At 37.3% G+C, this 20813-nt stretch overlaps 1 protein-coding gene across 3 annotated transcripts in view; it reads left to right on the forward strand.

Annotated features, from left to right (window-relative positions):
* The window catches only part of CDK8 (cyclin dependent kinase 8), a 56966-nt gene that overhangs the window by 20334 nt on the left and 15819 nt on the right, over window positions 1-20813 (forward strand). For 2 of the 3 annotated variants that reach the window (XR_004842779.1, XR_004842780.1), the window contains exons 4-6: window positions 14146-14203; window positions 16994-17125; window positions 19432-19575. Coding sequence is in view for 1 of the 3 variants with exons in the window: in XM_035900430.1 (XP_035756323.1) it covers window positions 16999-17125; window positions 19432-19575 (271 nt within the window). In the remaining 2 variants the exon portion in view is untranslated. The remainder of the gene's footprint in view (window positions 1-14145; window positions 14204-16993; window positions 17126-19431; window positions 19576-20813) is intronic. The other variant, XM_035900430.1, reaches the window with a different exon arrangement.

Genomic DNA, 20813 nt, shown 5'->3' on the forward strand with positions numbered 1-20813 from the left:
TTTGGTCCTGCTCTAGTGTTTAGAAAACCATGGTCATTTGAAGGAACGAATGTGAATGCTTAAAAACAAATAGTAGGAAAAGCTGTGTACATTACTTGAAAGAAGTTAGCAGCTTTTAAAGCAGGGTGGTCTTCTACCCTGTTTAAGTATATAAACAGATAATAGGCATTATTTCCCAAAAGGTATTGTAATGATTTATTGGTGATTTGCTTTCAAAAGAGGGGAAAAAAAAAACAAACCAACCCAAACCCAGTTACTGTTTCTTTTGTCAGCTGTTGCATTTCCCAAGATTTTTGTTTCCAAGGTGTTTTTCATTATGTAAGCGTGTGTTTTCATGAGATCACAAAAGGACAATGTGTCTGGCAGAATCTTGTTTTCTTGCATAGACTGTAATAGCATGGTCTTTCTATAGTTAAAGTAATATTTTGTAGTGTTTCTTAATGCTGCTATTTGCAGGGAACATGACTATTCCCTTGCCTGCCTTTCTGAGCATTTTCTTTGTTTTAGATTAAACTTCAAACCAGTAACTAATCAAAGTGTAGAAATTATCAGAAGAGAAGGTAAAACTAAGTATTTGATGCTCATGCCAGTGCCTTTTCAACAACAACAATAAAAAAAAAGCCAAACAAACTTCCCTTTTAAAAAAAAAAAAAACCAAAACAAAACTGCTGTGCGAATGAGACTCCGTTTGGCTTGCTTTCTTCTTGGACGTTGTTGTTGGCCACGGCCTGTTAGGTCAAGCTCTTTGATTGAATAATGTCTGTCATCTTTGTACAAATGTACAATCTTCACAGTTTGATGTGTCTTGAAAAATTCCATTATTGCTTTTTCAATATTTAAAATCCAGCTCATGACAAATCAATAGAAGAGAACCTGGGGCGAGGGAATTGGGAGCAGGTGTAAGAAGAATATGAAAGATCAAATAGTTCACATGGAATAAGGAACAATGAAGAAAGCAGTGAAATACAAAACCTTTTCAGCAAAGGAAGACATTTTTGCGAGGTATCTTGACAGCAGCATGAAGAGAGGGAGAACATGGTGCCATTTTCTTTTCCTGAGGAAAAAGGATGGTGTATCCCTAAAAGTTTTGGTGGGGTTTTTTGGGGTTTTTTTTGGAAGCGGTGTGGTCATAAAAATGAAAGAGCTACTGTATCATGAAATTGTTAGTAACTTTGGGTATGAAACGCTTCTGTAACTGCAGTATCTTTAGAAAGAGATACTAGAGTCTTGAAGGATTAAAAAAATTGTCAATTCTATAGTATTAAAGTGTTACAGAAAGTCATTTTTAAACCTCGCTTGGATTAGCCCTGTGTCTTTTATTCTTAGCTGGAATACTGTTCCTATTGTGCTAAAGGTAGCACTGAAATCAAATGGAAAATAAATGAAAATGCAATATTCAGTCTACTTCTCCAGTTGTAATTGGGTCTTCTTTGCAAGACTTCCTGATGATTTTGTAAATTGGCCATCTTTAGATAGTGAACAGATCTTTTTAATTCATAGGCCACCTCCATTCAAGCAATTGTTGAATGTGAATGTAATCTTTCATAGCTTTTTACATAGAATCATAGAATCATAGAATCATAGAATCATAGAATCATAGAATCATAGAATCATAGAATCATAGAATCATAGAATCATAGAATCATAGAATCATAGAATGTTTAGGGTTGGAAGGGACCCCTAGAGGTCATCTAGTCCAACCCCCCTGCAGTGAGCAGGGACACTGCTAACTAGATCAGATTGCTCAGAGCCCCATCCAACCTGGTCTTGAATGTTTCCAGGGATGGGGCCTCCACTACCTCTCTGGGCAACCTGTTCCAGTGTTTTACCACAGCCCCATCCAACCTGGTCTTGAATGTTTCCAGGGATGGGGCCTCCACTACCTCTCTGACAGAGATCATGTCTAAAGATGATCAAAGATTGATCATCTGTAACCTCAGATCTTATAAGCAAGTGCAAGGTCATGATTGATCATCTTTAACCTCAGATCTTATAAGCAAGTGCAAGGTCATTTAACAAGTTTTAAGTAGGGATCATGAAAGGATAGAGTAAAATTCCAAGATTTATGGTAATGTGTGACATAAACAGATACACCTGAAAATAGTTTTTATCCAAGCAACCAGTGTTTAGTAAAAAGGGGAAACCAATCCTAAAAGTTCTTGACAATCTTTTACCACATGATACTGTTAGATTCCCATTTATAGTAAAATGAATTGCTGAATAGGGGAACTTTTTGGTAGATTTTTTTCTGATTGCAAATAAAAAGCCTGTTTATAAACTTGATTCAAATGAAAATGGGGGGTGCAAGAAGAGGTCAGAAATCTCATAATTTCAAGAACTTTTTCCACCCTTTTTTTTCCTACTGCTTTTATTTAAAGCCCCATTTGCTTTGTGGTCAAGTCCAATCTTATCTGAGTACCATAAAGATGAGTGAGTTGGGGTTTTTTTAGCCTTTCATTATCTTTTGCAGGTGTTCCCAAAGGGTCTGAGTATGTCTGTTTGTCTGGGGTAACAACTTCTGTTTTGTTTGGAACCTAAATTTAGTTTATCAATAATGTCCTTGCTTCTTAGCTCAGTATTTCTTTTCCATAAATAATTCTCAAAATAATTAATCCCCTGCGCTGATGAAAGCTAAGTCCCACAACCTTGTCATTTACTACTGACAGTGATACTGGCAACACTTTTTTGTTCTATTCTTGTTTTGAAACTACAGTAAATGCAGTCTTTGTCCAAAGTTGAAACGGAAGATCAAGGTGGAGCAATGTATATACTATTAGAAGAGCTTTGCTAATTTACCTAGCCAATAATGTGACCAAACCTGGGCAGACTTACGCTTAGACTGTTATTGGCTAGAGGAAATGCAGGTAAAGTTTCTGAATCTGGACTTCCATCGTCAGTGAAAACTTCTACACCGAAGAAGTACAAGGTGCAAAAAAGAAACGGAAAAAGTAAGGCTGCTTATTAACCACCAGATGTCCTTGGGGCAGATGAGTACATCACAGATGAGTGTTTGGAGACGTGAAGTTACATTACATGGTTATTGATATTTTAGCAAGGTATTTTTCACTTACCTGCTGCAGAGCTGTCAGACACAAGAAGCAATGGAAGCAGAGTATTTTTTTTCTGACATTGCTATGTCATTGTAAATAAAGTAATTTTTAACCGATGATCTCAGACCAGTTAACAGATAGTGAAGACTGTTGCAAAAGGGGATCTGCAAATTTGAGGCTGAAAGTAACTTGTAGTTTTTCTTCATATGGCTATAAACACTGTCGTGAAGGGTACTGCTTTTGTTTTCTCTCTCCTCCTTCCCCTAGAGCCCTTCAGTGCTAGATGGAATGTTTCAGGACTGATCTTTATAACCACTTACATCTTTATCTTATAAAATCAAGGCAGACCTTTTCAGTGCCTTTCATCAAGAATTAATGTTGTAGTTGCTTTTGAGAAGTTTGTCCTTGTTCAGTGGAACATACGTTTTATAACAGCACCAGAAGCGCATCTGTCCACATATTGCATACTGACTTCTAAACTGAGAATGGGGTGGTGCTTTGGAGTTTTAGGTAGGAGAAATTATAGCATTACTACTACAGTCTCTAGGAAAAATAGCTGAAAAAATGCAAATGGTGTTGCATGTTCAACAATAAAAAACCTTTATATTGGTCTACTGATACTGTGTGGCTGTAGCCCGGCTGCTTAAGGAGACAAAGCGTAACTGGGCATGCCTTTTTTTTTTTTTTTTTTAATTTTTGCTAGTTTCCCCAAGAAACTTTTGTATCTGTTAGCAAATTTCAGAGACATTTGGTAAAATGGTATGATATCAAAACAGTCAAACTCTTTCAAATGTCATGAAAAGCAGATGTCAAATAGAGGAGGACGTGTTCTGGGCAAAATACATTGAGAGTCACACCAGGATGGTTTTGGTTTGACTTCTCTGCACTCTAAAGATCCCTAAGGATCTAAAGATTCTGGATGTGGGAAAGAAAGGCACAGGCGGGTGTTGGAATATGTGCAGTGAGAAATGCAGGAGGAAGATCTAGGACTTAGATGCTGAAGATGTGAGCTTCAAGACCTGCACCCATCAGAGAACACCTAGTCTCGTTAAGAAGCTCCAGACTGAAAGATTTAATGATGAAAAAGAGAACAGGTGAATTAATCATACATAAAGTATGTAAAAGATTTTTAAAAATACAGATTTATTTTTTTTTATAGTGAAGGCTTTTAACAAAGATTTCATACCTTTGTTCTTTATTGGCATTACTGAAACATCACAAGTGTCCTTAACCCTTTTCCCAAGAGAATAAGAGCTGATCAGACTGTAGTATCTTGATGCTTGTAAGATTAAATCAGCCCAACTTACTAACAACTCCTGTGAACTATGAAGAATTCTCAAAAAGGCACTTGCCTATGTAAAATTATATATAATGTATCTCTTCTGCAGGATCTCTGAATGAAAGTATGGATGATTCTATAGCAGACTGATAATTGAGGGCAGGGGGAATATGTAGCAAAACAGAAGGTTGAATAATTGAAATTTTTTTGGTAGGAAAATTACATAGGTAATACAAAAAGTGTTTCCAAAAAATAAATAGATGTTTCCCGAATAGTGTCATGTTTAACCAGAAAATGTCAAGGATTTTTGTGAGAATGTTTTAATAAGTACATGCAGAATGAAGAAGTTTTTTGTTTTTGTTTTTTTTCATATGGAAAAGTGTTTGGGGGGGATATTTTTGATCCCCATACTGCTTACAGAAGCAATACCATTTATATTTCATGTCAGTGTATGTGGTGCTTTGTTATTTCTGACTATGTGAGGAAAAATGACTATTAAGAGATTTTGAAAGATTTATTCAAGACTGTTACTTGTGAAGTTGTAGGAGCTCTTTGTGAAAGTTGCCTTCATTGTTTAACTGCCCAAAATCTTGAGGTTTCTATTAACGGTTCTTTATTTAGCAAGAAAGTGTTTAAAAATGTGGTGTTCTGAAAATCTTTAGTCAGCTACCCAAAACTGTCTGACAGCTGAGAGATCCCATCACTTCAGAGGTGCCGAATTTGGCATTTTCAGTCGGTCATGAATTCATTTAGCAGTTCTTACTGCAGCAATCTCAGAGTTCATTTATACTGCCCTCGCAAAGGCTTCTGAAGAGAAAATAAGTTGTTTGCAAAAGGAATGTGCGTTAAAACCTGTGCTAACTTCATTCTGTCAGGCAGTGCACAAAGTGGGAGAGGAGGAGCAGCAGCAGGACGAGGCTGTTTGGGTCTACGGAAGGATGATCAGATAACTGTACTCTGCTTTTTCCAGTTCATTTTCCTGAGTACTTATTTCTGTGCTGTCACCATAACAAAAATGAAGATTTGGACAGTTGCCACATTTCACAACTATTTTTTATTGAAGTACTAGAAAATACTCCTCTTTTTCTAGTTTCAGTAGCTGAGGCTTTTTGAATACTGCAAAGGAGATTTCTTCTGAGCAAGTGTAGTTACTCTATCATTCTGTCTTGAATTTCTGCACTTCTCTGAAAGCAGAATGCCCATGTGCCGAACCAGCCTTCTTAGTATAAAGAAGGCTCATTCCTTAAGATGCTATTTTGTCAAATTTGGGTTTGGTAAAATACTTTTGCTATTGCTTTTTTTCAAGCTTAGAAATATTTTGACTTTTTAAAATTCCCAGGCTTTTAAGTAGCTTGATACCTGAAATAGAATGATGTAAAGAGAATTATATGGGTGTAAGATAGGTAATACATTGAGGAATATCATTCATGTATGGATACCTTATTTATAGATAATTTTTATATCTATCTGTGTACATATACAATGATTTTTTTAAAGTAATTTGAATCTGCTTTTGTCTTTTTAATAGAAAAAGTCCTGTCTGAATTCGGTGAAATTTTGCGGGTGCGAATACACCAACTGATGGGCAGACTATACTAGATTTCTTTCTTCTCTGCAGCTTTAAACTTGTTCATTACTGGCCTGTTTTTCTAATGTGCTGGCTTTCCAGGGTGGCCAGATGTCTGATTATGGTGCTGGGAAGAGAGTGATGTGAGTAAGTAATCCTTCAGTGTATGAAGGCTAGCTCAGTCATCTCAGTGCATCGCTGCGCACTCGTGGTGGGTAAACTGGATGAAATAGCTCTCATATCCAGATATATAAATACAAATAGAGGTAAGACTTCTACAGAGGAAAGGCATTCTAGAAGCTTCAGATCTAATTCCTATCATAAAGGTAACGAGCTGGCCTAGCCAGATGGAAAAAGTATCAACGTAACTTTTGGTTCTGACATGAGAGAGGTATGGAGGACCAGAAGCTCTTTGATCACATGTACCTTTGAAGTAAGCTTAGTCAATAAAAACCCTGCAGTAGGATTTAGTGAAAACCCCAGAGTATGATTTTATAGGCACTTAGGTGCAGTTTGCAGTTTAATTGTTGGGGTTTTAGTACTAAATACCTTGTTAAGGTTGTGGCAAAGTTATCACTGCGTAAAATGCTGTGGCAGGTAGGAATAGAAATTGTTCAAAGTACAGGAAATAACCATTATAATTGCTTTGTCTGCATCCTGCTTTAGAAGGAAAATGCAATTATCTATATGAATGATCTAGAGGATTATCTAGAGGATCACAGGAAAAGTTTGAAAAGATTATAAGAAAACAGTCTTTTGAGTAACTCTGTGAATCTGAGCAGTTTCAAAGCAGTGAAAAAATCACCTTATAAATAAGGCACACCCCGTATAAAAGCTTGCTCTCTATGAACTCCCAACTTTATCCGACTTACTCTGAACACGAGTGACACAAAACATAATCTGTGGGGCGTCGTTTGCAATGTTGTGTTTGTTCTGTGCACAGAGGTGCTTTAACAAGTAAGCACGAACAAAGCCCAACCACTGGAAAGTTCATAGTAACACATTGTGTAGGCTTTTACTTTTTTTTGTTTTTTTCTTCATCTCATTACACATTCCAAATCCTCACTTGTGAGGCAGAACTCTAAATTGAAAAAGGAGCTGGAATTACATCTGTAACAACCTAGCACCTAAAAACCAGCGTTCGTGCACGCTCTCCTCTTGCATTTGATCCCGATGTGTCCGCAGCATCCAGAGTCGTCTTGATCTACAGAGAATTGCTTATATAGCAAAACCCACAGGAAACATATTTCTTCTGCAAGACTATTTGTTTTAATTTAATAAGTTTGTTATTACACTTTTGAGTGATGTGTTGATGATATTCAACATGATAGCAGCATTTTCCTGCAAAGTTGCTATGATAGTGTTTTTGCCTATGATATCCACCTTTCCTTCCTTGAACTCAGTGTAGAAAGTCACGCCCTGCAGCTTGTCCTGAGGAACATTTTTAGGGAGTGGGAGATTTGGCCTGAACAGTATAAGTAGGGTTTTTTTTCTTTCGACTCTCATTCAGTTCCAATGAAAGTAATAGAAACGCCTGTGTACAAGTTACATTGCCCCAAGTTGGCAGCAATTGAGTGACAGCAACTGAAAGAAATTCTTGGAGTGTGTTCAGAGCATAAAAATGTAATAGTGAGGCCAACAGCTTTCAGCAGGCTGAAACAGAGATAAAATATGGTGATGGTAACTAGCAGAAGGCTTCCCTGGCATAGATACGGCACCCCTCTATCCTCTACCCTATCCAAATACTTTCTGTACTTCCAAAATTTTTTGAGCAGGTGTGCTTTCATAATTTAGGTTTTTCGTTTTGTTTGGCTGTTACTGGTAATTTTAAAGGTTCCTGATTTTAATGAGAATTTATTTAGATGCTTGCTTGGTTAGTTTTTTGGGTTTTTTTGTTGGTTTTTTTTTTTTAACAGCTCTGAGATGGTCCTTATAAGAAGATAATTAACAGGAATTATTAAATTAAAATAGTTTGTGGGGTGTTTTTTCTTTTAGTTTTCCAGTGCTTTTCACGATTCATGTCTTTTTTTTTAATTAATTTAAAAAGAAGACTTTAATGTTTAGATTTCATACATGTTGGGTTCTGTGGAGTAATTGTTTTCACCAGTGTTTGTGGTGGTCTTTTGATGATAATTTATTTTAAAGCCCCAATTCAGTTAATAGATGTTAATGAAATTAATTATTTTAATTGTGAATGCACATCTTTGAATCCAAGGAATAAATTAACTCCAGAAAGGTGCTGATACTATCGTTTCAATATGGTTGTATTGACGCTTTCATTTTGCTAGCGTACTATTTAGCATTGAAGTAGTCAGTTTTGTTAAAAGTGGAAAGAGAACAGAATTATTTTCTTTAACCATAAAATGCTCAAAAAAAGAATCAGTTCTAATCCCTAAGAATGCAGTAGGGGAGCATCACACCTTGATAATAAGGAAATGTTTTGGTGTATGTTGAGTACCTGAAGATCAACAGCATTGTTCAGACAAATCTACCTTGAAAGCATGAATGTTTTGTGGGTCACCGACACTGAGATTTATGAGTGCGAATTTAGTAGGTTTTTCTGCACAGTTTTACTTGTCACAGAACATAGCTGGGAAGTGACAAACCACATCAGTATTTTAGATTTCTGCCCCTGTGTCACAAAAGTGGCCTTTCAAGTAGGCTACAACTTAGTAAGCCCTTGCAGTTGTCTTTCAAACCCTTTTTTATTTTTTTTTCATGCCATTGAATTACAGACTTCACAGCAAGACATTTTTAACTTTTGTGTTTCATGCTTCTCAGGCACTTGTTTACATACAGGTGAAGAAGTTGATTTTTTTTTTTGTATGATTGTGGGGTTGTGCATTTGAATCTGTTCCTGTATTGTTCAATATAATACTTTGAAGTCTAAAATACTAAAAAGTCATTCATTCTAAATCTTAATAGAATCATTGCTGAGACCATGACTGCAAAAGCAAAATAATTTAGGGATAAAAGCGCTTTGTTTATTATTCTTTTTAAGTTAAACTGCTTTTTTTTTTAAATGAAAACCATGTTGGTTTTTTTTTTTCAATTATCTTGGCTCACACAGGTAGAAACAGGTGGGACGGTCAGTCCTGAAAATTGGTTGCACAGCCATTAACGACGCACAAATATCAGTGGTTACCAAAAGTCGATGGTGTGAGTTGCCCCATCACTGGGAACCCTCTACTGAGTAACGTTTTAGTAGCCATACTCCTAAAGTATGGGATTGTCCAAATGAAAATTGGTTAGGATGATACTAAAACCTTATTAAAATGTGCATTAAAATGGTGGTATAAAGAGGGTGAGTCTGTTCATAAATATACATGGGGCTACTGCAAACAGTTAATAAATGGGGGAAAAAGATAGCATCTACATTACAGTATCATACATAATTCAAAGGAATTTTGGTTATTCATTGATAGGTGTGTTCAAAATCTATCTTTGAAAACTAACAAATTCAGAAACAGCCTACTAGCAAAAAAATATGTGGAGTAATAGTTCCTACTGGCCTGGTTTGATGCTAAAAGTAATAAGTATCAAAGATCACAATGGTTAAACTGTCCAAAAAGCCAGTGTTTTTCCTCATTGCTTTGATGAGTAAAACTTAGTGGAAAGAGGACGCTACAGCAGAATGCCTTTCCTGGAGCATGAGAAAGTTTCCTGTGATTTCCAGACATCCAATATGCGGTCATAGAATAAGTCATCATCTCCCGCCCCTATGAATAGCTTACTGAGAGCAACAGGAATGCTGTCTGTTTTTTATATGATCACATCCTAAAAATACATAGATTGGTATAATTTTCATGTTGTTTGTGTTTTTATCTTCAAAATAGAAAACTAAATAAGTTCTGAAGTCTTGAGTTTCCCCTCTGAATGAACACATTTTCAGTGTATGTTAAGAAGCAGTATGTGACTGCAGTGTTTGTTCAGATGGAACAGTGATTTAAAAAAAAAGAAAAAAAGAAAAAAGCAGCAGTCCTGCAGAAAAGATGTGAAGAAAATGCGTGGCTCATAACCGTAACACAAATCAATACACAGCAAGGCAAACCAGACATCATGTCAGGATTGTATGAAGTGGGAGATGCTGTGCAAGGCATGTAAAACGGTCCCTCTGCTGCATTTAGCATCAGTGAAGCCTCAGCAGGAGCAGTGGGTAATTTGGAGCACTCAAGTTCAAGCAAATAGGTGGCCCAAGGCAGAATAGCTAGAGGGAAGCAACAACAATGACCATACATATAGAAAAAATAACCCATTAGGAAATGCTGAGCAGAAGAGAGTTCTTTTAATCTAGGTGATGGGACTGCAAAGAGATGTAGGTCTTCAGAAGTGTAAGAAATCCTTGCAGTGAAGGAGCGGTCATCTGCTCTTTCTGCTGATGTGTAAGAGAAGAGGTGATAGGAATAACCTCATCTGTTGCGTTAGAAGCAAAGGAAAAACACTGCAATAGAGAAGGGTGAAAGAGAAAAGATTGCCTGGGAATTGTGCAGCCTTCATCATCAGAGACTTTAGGATCAGGGTGAGCAGAGAGCAGCGGTATTGTGCGTCAGGTCAGGCAGATGGAAGAAGATGACTGCCTGAAGCTCCTCAGAGATCTATGAACCTGTTGGTATTGCCTTGGGTTTTTTAGCTCCTTTATTTGAAATGAGCCTGCTGCTTAGGATTTCTGTTCGCGCTTTGCAAATAATGATTAAATTAGAAATGCCTAAAAATATTTCAGTGAGGATCTTTGTTCTGTCTTCAGTAGTAATAGTGATTAAATGCACAAGATTAGGATTTGTTTAGAAATCACACAAGGAGTCCTACAAAGCCAGATCTAGGACAAGATAAATTTTAGCGCTGTGCCATGGTCGCAAGGCCATTCTTCCATGGGAATTAATTATCCCCCTACTGCTGAGGTGGGTTGGTGGGGGGGAAGGGTGGTTTTTTGTTTTTTTTTTTTTTAAATTTCATTCTATGAGGTTGTCAGAAAGTTGTTTTGTTGGTCTCTGAAGTACTCAGCTGTACATCACTGCATGGCTCTTCACATTTGGTTTAGGATCATAACAGCTTTCTCATTGCACTTGTCTGGCATGAGCAAATTGTTTTACTTGAAAGCAAAAGTAAATAGACGTCTATTAGAAAAAAAAATGCATGACTTTTTAAAGTTGATAATTTGTAGTTATAAAAGAAAGATAGCTGTTCCAAAGCAGTTTTCAGAACACAATATAAAAATTGCCAAAAGATTTTTCTTCCCTTGCTCAGCCCAAGTGATTTGAATAAGCACTTTAAACTTTCATTTCCTCTGGATGATGAAAATGAAAATGAAATTTAATAAATTAAACTGAAGTTTGTCCAGATTTCTCCCTTCTGTTCTAATGACTGCTTATTTTTCTTTGCAAATAGATTTCTAATATGTAATGAGTTCCCAGAGAGACAAATGTGAGGAGGTGGGGTTTTTTTCTCCAGATGGTGGAGTTGAGTCAAAGATATCTAAAAAGAATCTCTGACCCATGTTTTGACTTTTGTTAGTGGACCTGAATGTTTTTCAGGGAGTCCTCAAAATGCTATGTTTTAGGAACACCAGTACTGTCCCTATACTGCTTTCTGGTAGATATTCCCCTATTGAATTTAAATACTGATGAATGGTCTTGTTTGGAAAATTCTTTTGACTAATGATCTTGTTCCAGGCTACTAATGCAAGGAATGGGAACCTTCAGAATAAGACCTCTGATTTTAAATTTAATTTTTTTAATCTTTAACTGTGATGTTGTATCTCTTTACAGTGATGTGACAATATCAATATTTTTTATGTAAGTAAGGATCTTCTGTTTCAAACAGAGCTGTTTCAGCGATGAAGGGCCTTTGACTCTAGAAAGAGGTGAACTGCTGTGAATGGTTATTCTAGATCAACTGAGTTGTTGGGTTTTTTAATTTGTGGCTTTAGAAGACTCCTACACAGATTTCTAAACTGTCTATATTTTTAAATGTTTTCTGCAAGTCCTGAGAAGAAAAAAAAAAACCTGAGTGTGAATCAAGCGGTACAACTTACTTTGCTAACCGGTACTGTCTCATCTCTTTGTGCTTTCTCTTTTCATCTGTACCTACCTTGAACTTAGGGTGGAAGATCTTTGGGGCAGGAATTGTTACCCAGTGCTGTGCTGATTAATCATCTGGCATGGAGTCTCTGTGTGAATATGGCTCCTTGTCCCTATCAAAATCCTAATAGTGAAATATTTTAAGGTAAAAACATCATGAGGATGTTACAAGCATTTTTTGTAGAGTATTATCAACCTGTGAAAATGCAGGGGGAGAAATTATACTTCAGGTCAATGTATTATTTATCTGAAAAATTTTAGTGCCTCTGTAATGTATCATTAACTCTACTCAAAAATGTTAATTAGGCATTTTGCTTATTAACATACCAGATCTATTGAAGCAACTTTTGTAAGAGATAAGCATATTTTCTCTGAGTCACGGCATAGCAATAGAATGGTTTATGTGGTGAAATGATGTGTTTTCTTACCTAGCACTTCGAATTGCTTTAAACTTCAACAGTAACTCTGAATTTAAAGATTTATGCTGCTTGTTTATTTCTAGGACTTTTCTAGACACAGTCAAAATGGAATGCTTTGTGAGCTGTGTGCCCACATACTGCATTTTTTTTTTTATGTCAAAGCAATACTTACCTGAAGTGTGTGCCTTTAATAAAGAAGACAAAAAGGGGTGGGAGGGTGGGACACCAGTTCTCCTGCATATCCCTGAGCTAATGCAGCAGAGGTTGGATGTGGTGGTGTTGCTGTTGGAAGGATAACGGGATATACCTTACCTCACAGTCAAGCGATGGCATTTTCTTCTGCCTTTAACTTGCTCTCAGGGAAGAGATGCAACACCTCGAATTCCCTTTACATATTTTGTACATGGATTGTACAGTTTCAGAAATCCATGCTGGAGCCTTTCATAAGCAGTAGTAATTAAGTTTCTCAAGGAAATTTTTTGCTGGATTATTAATTTTTTGCACCTTGGTTTACACTATGAATTACTACTAGATTGATACCAAATTGTGGTCTTTTGCCTCTTTGAATGTGTTTATACCAGAGCCAGGGACATTCAGGAAGACCTGAGAATTTTCCAGAATGTGTTTGGTAAATCACACTAAGATATTAGGATTCGTTATATAAACTTTTAGGTAGCCTAAACTATCTTGATGGGGTACTTTTTTTCTTCAGATCAATTTAAACTGGGAAATCAGAGCAAGAGCTGTAACTCAGTCTTTTAATTCTTACAGTTCACAAATGAGTAAGAGCCCCTGTTTTGTCCAGGATTTAAACTGTGAGTGGGTATCAAAATCACTCCATTTCAGAACAAGTCTAGCATAAATTTTCAGCCTTAGTTGTGAATTTCCTGACTTTTTTCCCCTCAAAATAAGCACTGCAGTTTTGATTTCTATAAACAGTGTTAGCATTTGAGGAATCCTCTTCTGACTGCAGATGCTAAGACTGGATTATGAGAAACAGGATGGCAGAAGATGTAGGATTAAGAAGTGAGTGGTTATGTTTCTAACTCTAGCTCAATTCTTTAACTGGCCTCCCTAGTAAAAGAAAGAAAGGGAAGATGGAGAGAAAAATAATGTAAAGGCAATGCTTTCCAGTTTTGCAGCTGTCTTGCTGGTACACACTTGTAAATAGGAATAATGTAGGTGATTTCTTTCCAATATAGAGTGACATGGTAATGTTTAATCTTAATCTGCATCTCACTCCGGTGGTTTTTTGGTTGGTTGTTGGTTTGTTGGTTTTGTTTTGTTTCCCCCCCACCCCCCCCACCCCACCCCGTAAAATGTGCCTGCAAACATGCCTAATGACCCTGGGCAAAATCTGTCATAGAGCTGGCTTCCCTGTGCTGGGGGTGCAGGGTGGTGGGCAGCAACGGGACTGCCTCCTGCCAAGAGAGTCTAGAGTAATTTTGGTAGAAGTCTCGGTAGCTCGGCGACTGCCAGCTCATTCACGAGGGCTGAGGGCAGACACCAGGGTGTCAATTAGGGAGCATGGTGCTGGAGCACAGAAGCACCGAAAAGAAATGTGAGGAAGATGCAGTCAGGGAGAGCCTGTGTCTGGGTCCTTGCACAGCTTTACCGTGACAGAGAAACTTGTCATTTTTATCAAAACAAAGTTGGTTTTAAACTGGCAAAACAAAGCTTAACTAACTTTTCAGAGACTAATGTTTAGGTTTATCGTGGTATATGTATTGTATATTTATTTTTTTTTCCACAGAAACCTGCTAATATTTTAGTTATGGGTGAAGGTCCTGAGCGAGGAAGAGTAAAAATTGGTATGTTTATATCTTTGATAAGTCCCAGTGTAGCATTTAAGTTAGAATGTTCTGAAGGTGTGGTTGTACCACCTAAAGTAGTCACTGTAATACTAGTATGTGCCTGGGCACATTGCCTAAATGCTGTTTTCTGAGTGACTGGCTTCTTGATATTAGCCCCATGTACCAGTTTTGACGATGAAATGCTGTAGCCTCATCAATGAAAAGTGGAAAATGTCATTATATGTTGTTTAAGTGGGTGTTGGGGTGGGGTGGGGGATTTTGATACGGGGATAAAGATGAGAGCTAGCTAGGGGAAAGGAGGAGGAAGAAATGGGATTTTTTAAATTTCCTCCATTTACTGCTGTAATGCAATGACATTATCTTGCTGCTGCTTATAAAATCTAAATAGGGAACTACTCATTCCTACAAACTTTAAATTTTATAATGGAATCAGAGTGGCATTTAGCCTGCAAGATGTTCTTGAAAGGGTAAACAGGTCCCTTGGAGATAAACACAAGGGATCTTAAAGGCCAGGAAACACAGTCATCCAGCCAACATGCTTAGTGAGAACTACTGCTAAATGCTCAAACTGGGGTGTACCGGGGTAGGAAGCACCCAACACTTTCCCCACTTACAGTAACATTTTCTGGTGGGAGTTACTGTTCACAGCGAGAGGATAATTTGTAGAACTTCAGTTGTTTTAAATTAAAGTAAATAAATAAATAAAAATTAACTGTAGTCTAACAGTACTAAGCTATACCACGCTGAGCGTTAGCGTGGCAGTGCTTTGCCAGCAGCCTGCTAATGCACAGCCTACTGATACTTGGTACGGCAATGCAGCCCCATTTGGAAGGGTTTTTTTTTTTAAAGCTAGTTCATCTTTTTCACTTCCCTCTGGCTTCCTTTATGAGATTATTCTTCTGCATTGTTGCTCTGTACTCTTACTATTTTGTTTATCTGAACTATATTGTTAATCACAAGTATAATGATTCAGGGTAGGATTTTCTTGGAGCGTTCAGTGCTGCTCTAGTCCTTCCCTCACCCTTTGAAATCCAAGGAGCAGACGGGCCAGGGCTGAACACTTCTGCAGATCCTACCCTGAAAGTTTTTAATGCCCTTCCGAGGTTTAAGGTTGACAGTAGACTTTTGAGGTCTTCTCCGTACAGAACAGGTACAGCACGGACAGTGGAAGGAAAAATTTCTTCCTATTACCTTATTCTTCAAGGAGCGGTTGCTTCCAAAATTGAGAACGTAGGTCATCCTCTGGGCATGTGCAACTGTGGTGGTGATATTTGCTGTACACAACTACTTGCTAGTAATTGCACATAGACCACCCATTTATTTCTTAATTGATAGTTTTGAATTAATTTGGGAATAAATTAGAGCACAACTAAATTTAGTCAGACTCTGTTAATGGACAGGTGAAAGATTCTGTATCGGACCACCAGTCCTCTGAGCCATCCGTTCCCAGCGGGGGAAGAGGGAGGGGGACCCTGGATTTCTAAGCGTGTTATCAAAATGTAGACTTTCTTTTCTTATTTTCTTAAGATATTACCACAGCAGGAAAAGAATGCAGAAGTTATACCCATACCAAGGGCTTCCACTTTTCCAGTGTAACTAATTTTTCTAAAAAATACATAACTGGTATTTAACTTAAATAATTTTATAGGCTCTTCGTGTCATTTTGAGTCATAAATTCACTTTCTGCCAATAATTTTCCTTATTTTTCATAGTTACTAAGTGACTTGATCGTATCTTGAGTGATATTTTAATGTAGAAAACTGTAAAATGTTTCTCTTTTTAAATGCATTAAAAGAATCATAAATAGGAATGCGTATGAAAAAAAAATTACTGAGGATTGTGTAGTCAAGTTAGAGACCCATATTTACACGGCAGTTTTCCCTCAACCAGTGAGCTATAGTGCGTAGGTCCTTTTCCCTTGGGATGGCTATTCCTCTCGTTTCATTCGAGTCTTTCTCAGCACGTGTATATCCCTGCACCACAGAGTCCCTTTTTCTTGGGATTTTTGGGGAGTGGTGGGTGGGGAAAGCAATTTGGTGGGAGAAGGTGCACATTTTAGTCTCTGCCCATTTTTTCCTCTTATCACTTAGATTTGGTAGTTCAGACAGCTTTCTAGGCAGTTGCATACCACCAATTCTAAAAAGTAGTTTTTAATGATATCATGCCCCCAAACAGAATTTTAAAATCATAGCCTAAATGGTATTTAGTACTGGTATCTTGATATGCTGGAAATACGTCTTGACAAAAAATTAGCAGGGAGGCAGATGCTGTGGGCGTAGTTGCTTTTTTTTGCGTGAAGGAAATCTTGCTACAGCTAACTTCACGAGGAGGGAGCTTTTGTGATGTGCATGTATGTATTATAAATCATTCTAACCTTTGCAGAACTTGCATTTTGCTCACATTTAAAATGCTGCTTCTTGAAAGACCGTGCTGTAATAACAGAATATTTTACCAGAGAATATCAGGTAAAATGAGTCAGGATTTACCAGTGTCCTGAGAGAAGTGAGTTGATGCGCTTTTTCAGAACAATGGTTAATTCTTTGTTCTAAATGGCTCATGTTAGTAATGATTTATAATGATATACTTTATAGGTGATGACATCCAGTAACTTCTACAAAAGCTTTAAGAAAATCTACTCACAGATTTCATATCTGCTACAGTCTGCATTTGTGTTTTATTTAGCACAGTGGTGGTAGCACTAACAAGTAAACTCAATCAGTTCGTTTAAAAAAAATATAATTGGTAGTTTGCCTAAAATTTCAAAGCATCTCTCTTTGAATTTTGCAGCTGACATGGGCTTTGCCCGATTATTTAATTCACCTCTGAAGCCTTTAGCAGACTTGGATCCAGTAGTTGTAACGTTCTGGTATCGAGCTCCAGAGTTGCTTCTTGGAGCAAGGCATTATACCAAAGCTATTGGTAAGTAAACTGGACAAAAAATTGACTATTTTGTTCTTTATGTAAAGTGTACCTAAATATTGAAGAGTTGATAAGTAGTACGAAGGACAGTTGCTGAATTAAAGGTACGTTACTGATTCTTGAGAAATACTAAACTTGTTTAGTTTACTGTGGTCTCTGGCTAGATAGAGGAAGGAACTGTTTCTGAGTTTGACTCCAAATGCCCTGCGATTCAATATAATTTTGTATGGTTTTCACGTAAGATTTTCATAAATGCTGTTAGAGGTTATACAAAATACGGATCATAGAATCATAGACTGTTTGGGGTTGGAAGGGACCCCTAGAGGTCATCTAGTCCAACCCCCCTGCAGTGAGCAGGGACACCGCTAACTAGATCAGGTTGCTCAGAGCCCTGTCCACCTTGTCCTTGAATGTTTCCAGGGATGGGGCCTCCACCACCTCTCTGGGCAACCCCTTCCAGTGTTTTACAATGCATCATTTATGGATGCATCTTTGAACTATTAGTAGACTCTGTATCATCATGATGAAGCACAGGGCATCCGTTTTATTGCAGAGGTTTTTACCTAGTGTAATAAATACATGAAATAAGGAATGCACAGAATGGAGAATATATCGGCTGCACTGAAACTAAACTGTAAAAACAAGCTGCATTTTAGCCTCTCTCCATGTCTTTTTCAAAGCACAAGTGTGAAAGGATTGCTTGAAGTAGTGAGATATGATCAGGGTCACACAGCAGGCTCAGCTGTGATGCTGCATCGGGCATATCCAGAAAAAATGAAGCCTCACAGAATGCAGGCACTGTGAGGATGGCATTAGTTACATCAGCTTAATGCTGCATCCTCCCCGCCACTTAATCATACTTACCTGTCTGAATTTTAGCAGCTTTGGCATGGTGCAGTTGACTTTGCTCTGCTGGTCTCTGCTCCTGCCAGCTGGGGGGTAGGGGGATGGCTGAGGGCAGGACAGGGGGAATAGCCCAGTAGTGGGCTGGAGGGAGGTTGACCTTTAGTGGGTGGGAACAGCTTTGCCATGGAAGGGAGAGAGACTGTAGCAAAGAGGACTGGGAAGTTTTTCTCTTGCTGGCTACTTTAAAAGATATGTTAAAGCCTGGCAACCATTTTTTGGGGAAATAACGTCCCCTGCAACGCTCCACTCGGTTTGCACAAACACGGCGGGTGTGTGCCGGCATACGTGCTGCTGTTTCTGCAACCTGAAACTCGTTCCTCAGACCTTCGCCATTATTTTTTTAGATTGTGTCAGTGTGTTTGTCAGAAAGTCTAATGTTTATGACTTTAAATGTATTTTCATTTACTTTTCTGTTAATACTATATTCTTTTTATAGATTAAACACATTTCTTTATATGTTCCTTTAAAATGGCTTTTTTTGTTGCATTTGCATGTTCCTTCATTTTACTGGCATTTTATTCCGCTTGCAGCATGTGAAACTGCATGGATGGTCATAGCCCTTAGTATGTAATTTTTTTCAGCACAGATGAAAACTGACTATACAAACACTGAGTAATGGGGTTATGCTCTCTGCATCATTTGCTTTTGTCCTTGTTCATGACCTTTTCTTGTTCATTCAAGGATCAGTGTAGCATTACTTTATGTCAGTTAAAAACTGCATTTGTATATACGAGAAAAAATTGTGAAAACAACTGGGCAAATTCAGGCTATCTGATTTTCTAGATTGCGACACAGCAGCGAAAACAGAAAGGGTTCTTTGTTTTTTGTTTTTTGCTTTTTTTTAATGAATGTTATTAAAAAAAAAGGGGGGGGGCGTGAGGTACGCAGGCATGGAGCGATTTTTCTTGTTACTGTCTTTCCACAAGGATTTATAGATAGCATTTGGCTTATTCCAATATCATTGCTTTTCAGCTTGTATTTTTTGGGTCACTTAATACTTATTGAACCCAGTGGCTGATCAGAGAGGGCATGTTTCTTCATGGGGACAGTAGGGCAGTGAATGGGCAAGATGCTGGTTGGCTTTTCTTCATTCGTATTTTATGTGTGGACAGTTACCCAAATAGTTTCATTTTTTACAGCAATAAATGGTAACTACACTTTGAAAACCTGACAAAAACTTGTATAATACTCTCCAAGCTCCTGCGTGGTTACAGAATTGTGTACCTCTTTCTGTAACTAAAAGGAGAAGTTGAGGAAGAGTTGCACTTCTACAGTAGAAACTTGAAATTTTCAATGCAGGGACCTTATATCTGATAAGCTAAAAACTAACATTCTACCTCACCAAGATGCTTTTGGAAAGATTAATTTGGGTTTTTTATTTCTGTTCTCCTTTTTTAAAGATATTTGGGCCATAGGGTGTATATTTGCAGAGCTGCTAACATCAGAGCCAATATTCCATTGTCGACAAGAAGATATCAAAACTAGTAATCCTTATCACCATGACCAGCTGGACAGAATATTCAATGTAATGGGATTTCCTGCAGGTACACACTGTATTTTTTTATCACTGCTGTTCAAAGAAAGATATCTGTATTGCTTTCTTTGCATATAAAGGTGACAGCTGATCAAAGCAACAAAGCTGTTCAAATACAATCTTTATTTCATGAATTCTAAATCTAGAATCTAATATTAGATATTTTTCCTGTTATTAATGATAGCATTATATTTGCATATACATGTGCCAATGTTTTATAATTTTAAAATATCATGTTTAATGGTGGATGATTAACAATCAGAAGGAATATTTCTGCGTTTCTTCAGTACTGATTATAGATTTGGAAAGCGACTGATGGTTGTATGAAACCAAATGAAAATCTATACATTTAGTGAATATTATGCAGATGTTTAACTCATGCTAAATTAACCATAGCATTTGGAAGTAGGGAAGGGTATTTAAATTTTTTTTTTCCCCTGGTAGAAAGGTTATGATATGGAGAAAATTTCTTTATTCCAAATTGGAACAAAGAACTGGTTGCATGAACCAAAACAAATTACAACATGGATATCACTTGTTGCATTTTCCCCTCAGTGTTGGTCATATTGTGTTTTTCTACAGGCTGTCTTGCATCTTTTCAGTTAATGCTTTGTCTTCTAGTGTTCACATCGCAGATGTCAGAGTAACAGGGGCCTTATTTTTACTTTTTGGTCATCTTTCTCCTCACTGCTTGTGTTCCCTGCTGTTGTCCATTCACTGTTAATAAACTTTTTCTTTACTGTTTTGGTGGACTTTCTTCTTCCTGTCACATGAATTTTGTGGGGTTTGTGTGGTTCTAGAGCTTTGTTATTAAATTTGGTCTTATTTATCTCTTTGACTTCTTTTTGCCCTGTATGTACTTCATTTCTTCTATACTGCTGTATGTGAGATTCCTGGAAGTGTTGCCTTTGCATATTAAGTACTTTTTTTTTTCTTGAAAATCCCCCTTAATTTTGCATCTTTAAGCAATACCGTCCTTTTCTGCTTTTAGCCTAGAATTTTACCCTTTTCTTATGCTTTTCTTACTTCATTTGGGTTTTACATTGTCTTTGTGCCACTTGCATAAATAGGTGATACTCTCATTATTGTTTTCTGATTGGTTTAAGTAATCCTTTCTAATGGTCTGCATTTGATTTTTGAAGGTCTTTGGTTCTTACCAAGAAATACTATTTCATTTAACAGCAGTAAATTTTTTGCTTTTTAATTGACACTGTTGCCATATTTGAAACAGTTTCACATGTCTTTGGA

The sequence above is a fragment of the Egretta garzetta genome, unplaced genomic scaffold, assembly GCF_000687185.1.
Source record: "Egretta garzetta isolate BGI_Z169 unplaced genomic scaffold, ASM68718v1 scaffold98, whole genome shotgun sequence".
In the NCBI taxonomy this organism is placed as follows: domain Eukaryota; kingdom Metazoa; phylum Chordata; class Aves; order Pelecaniformes; family Ardeidae; genus Egretta; species Egretta garzetta.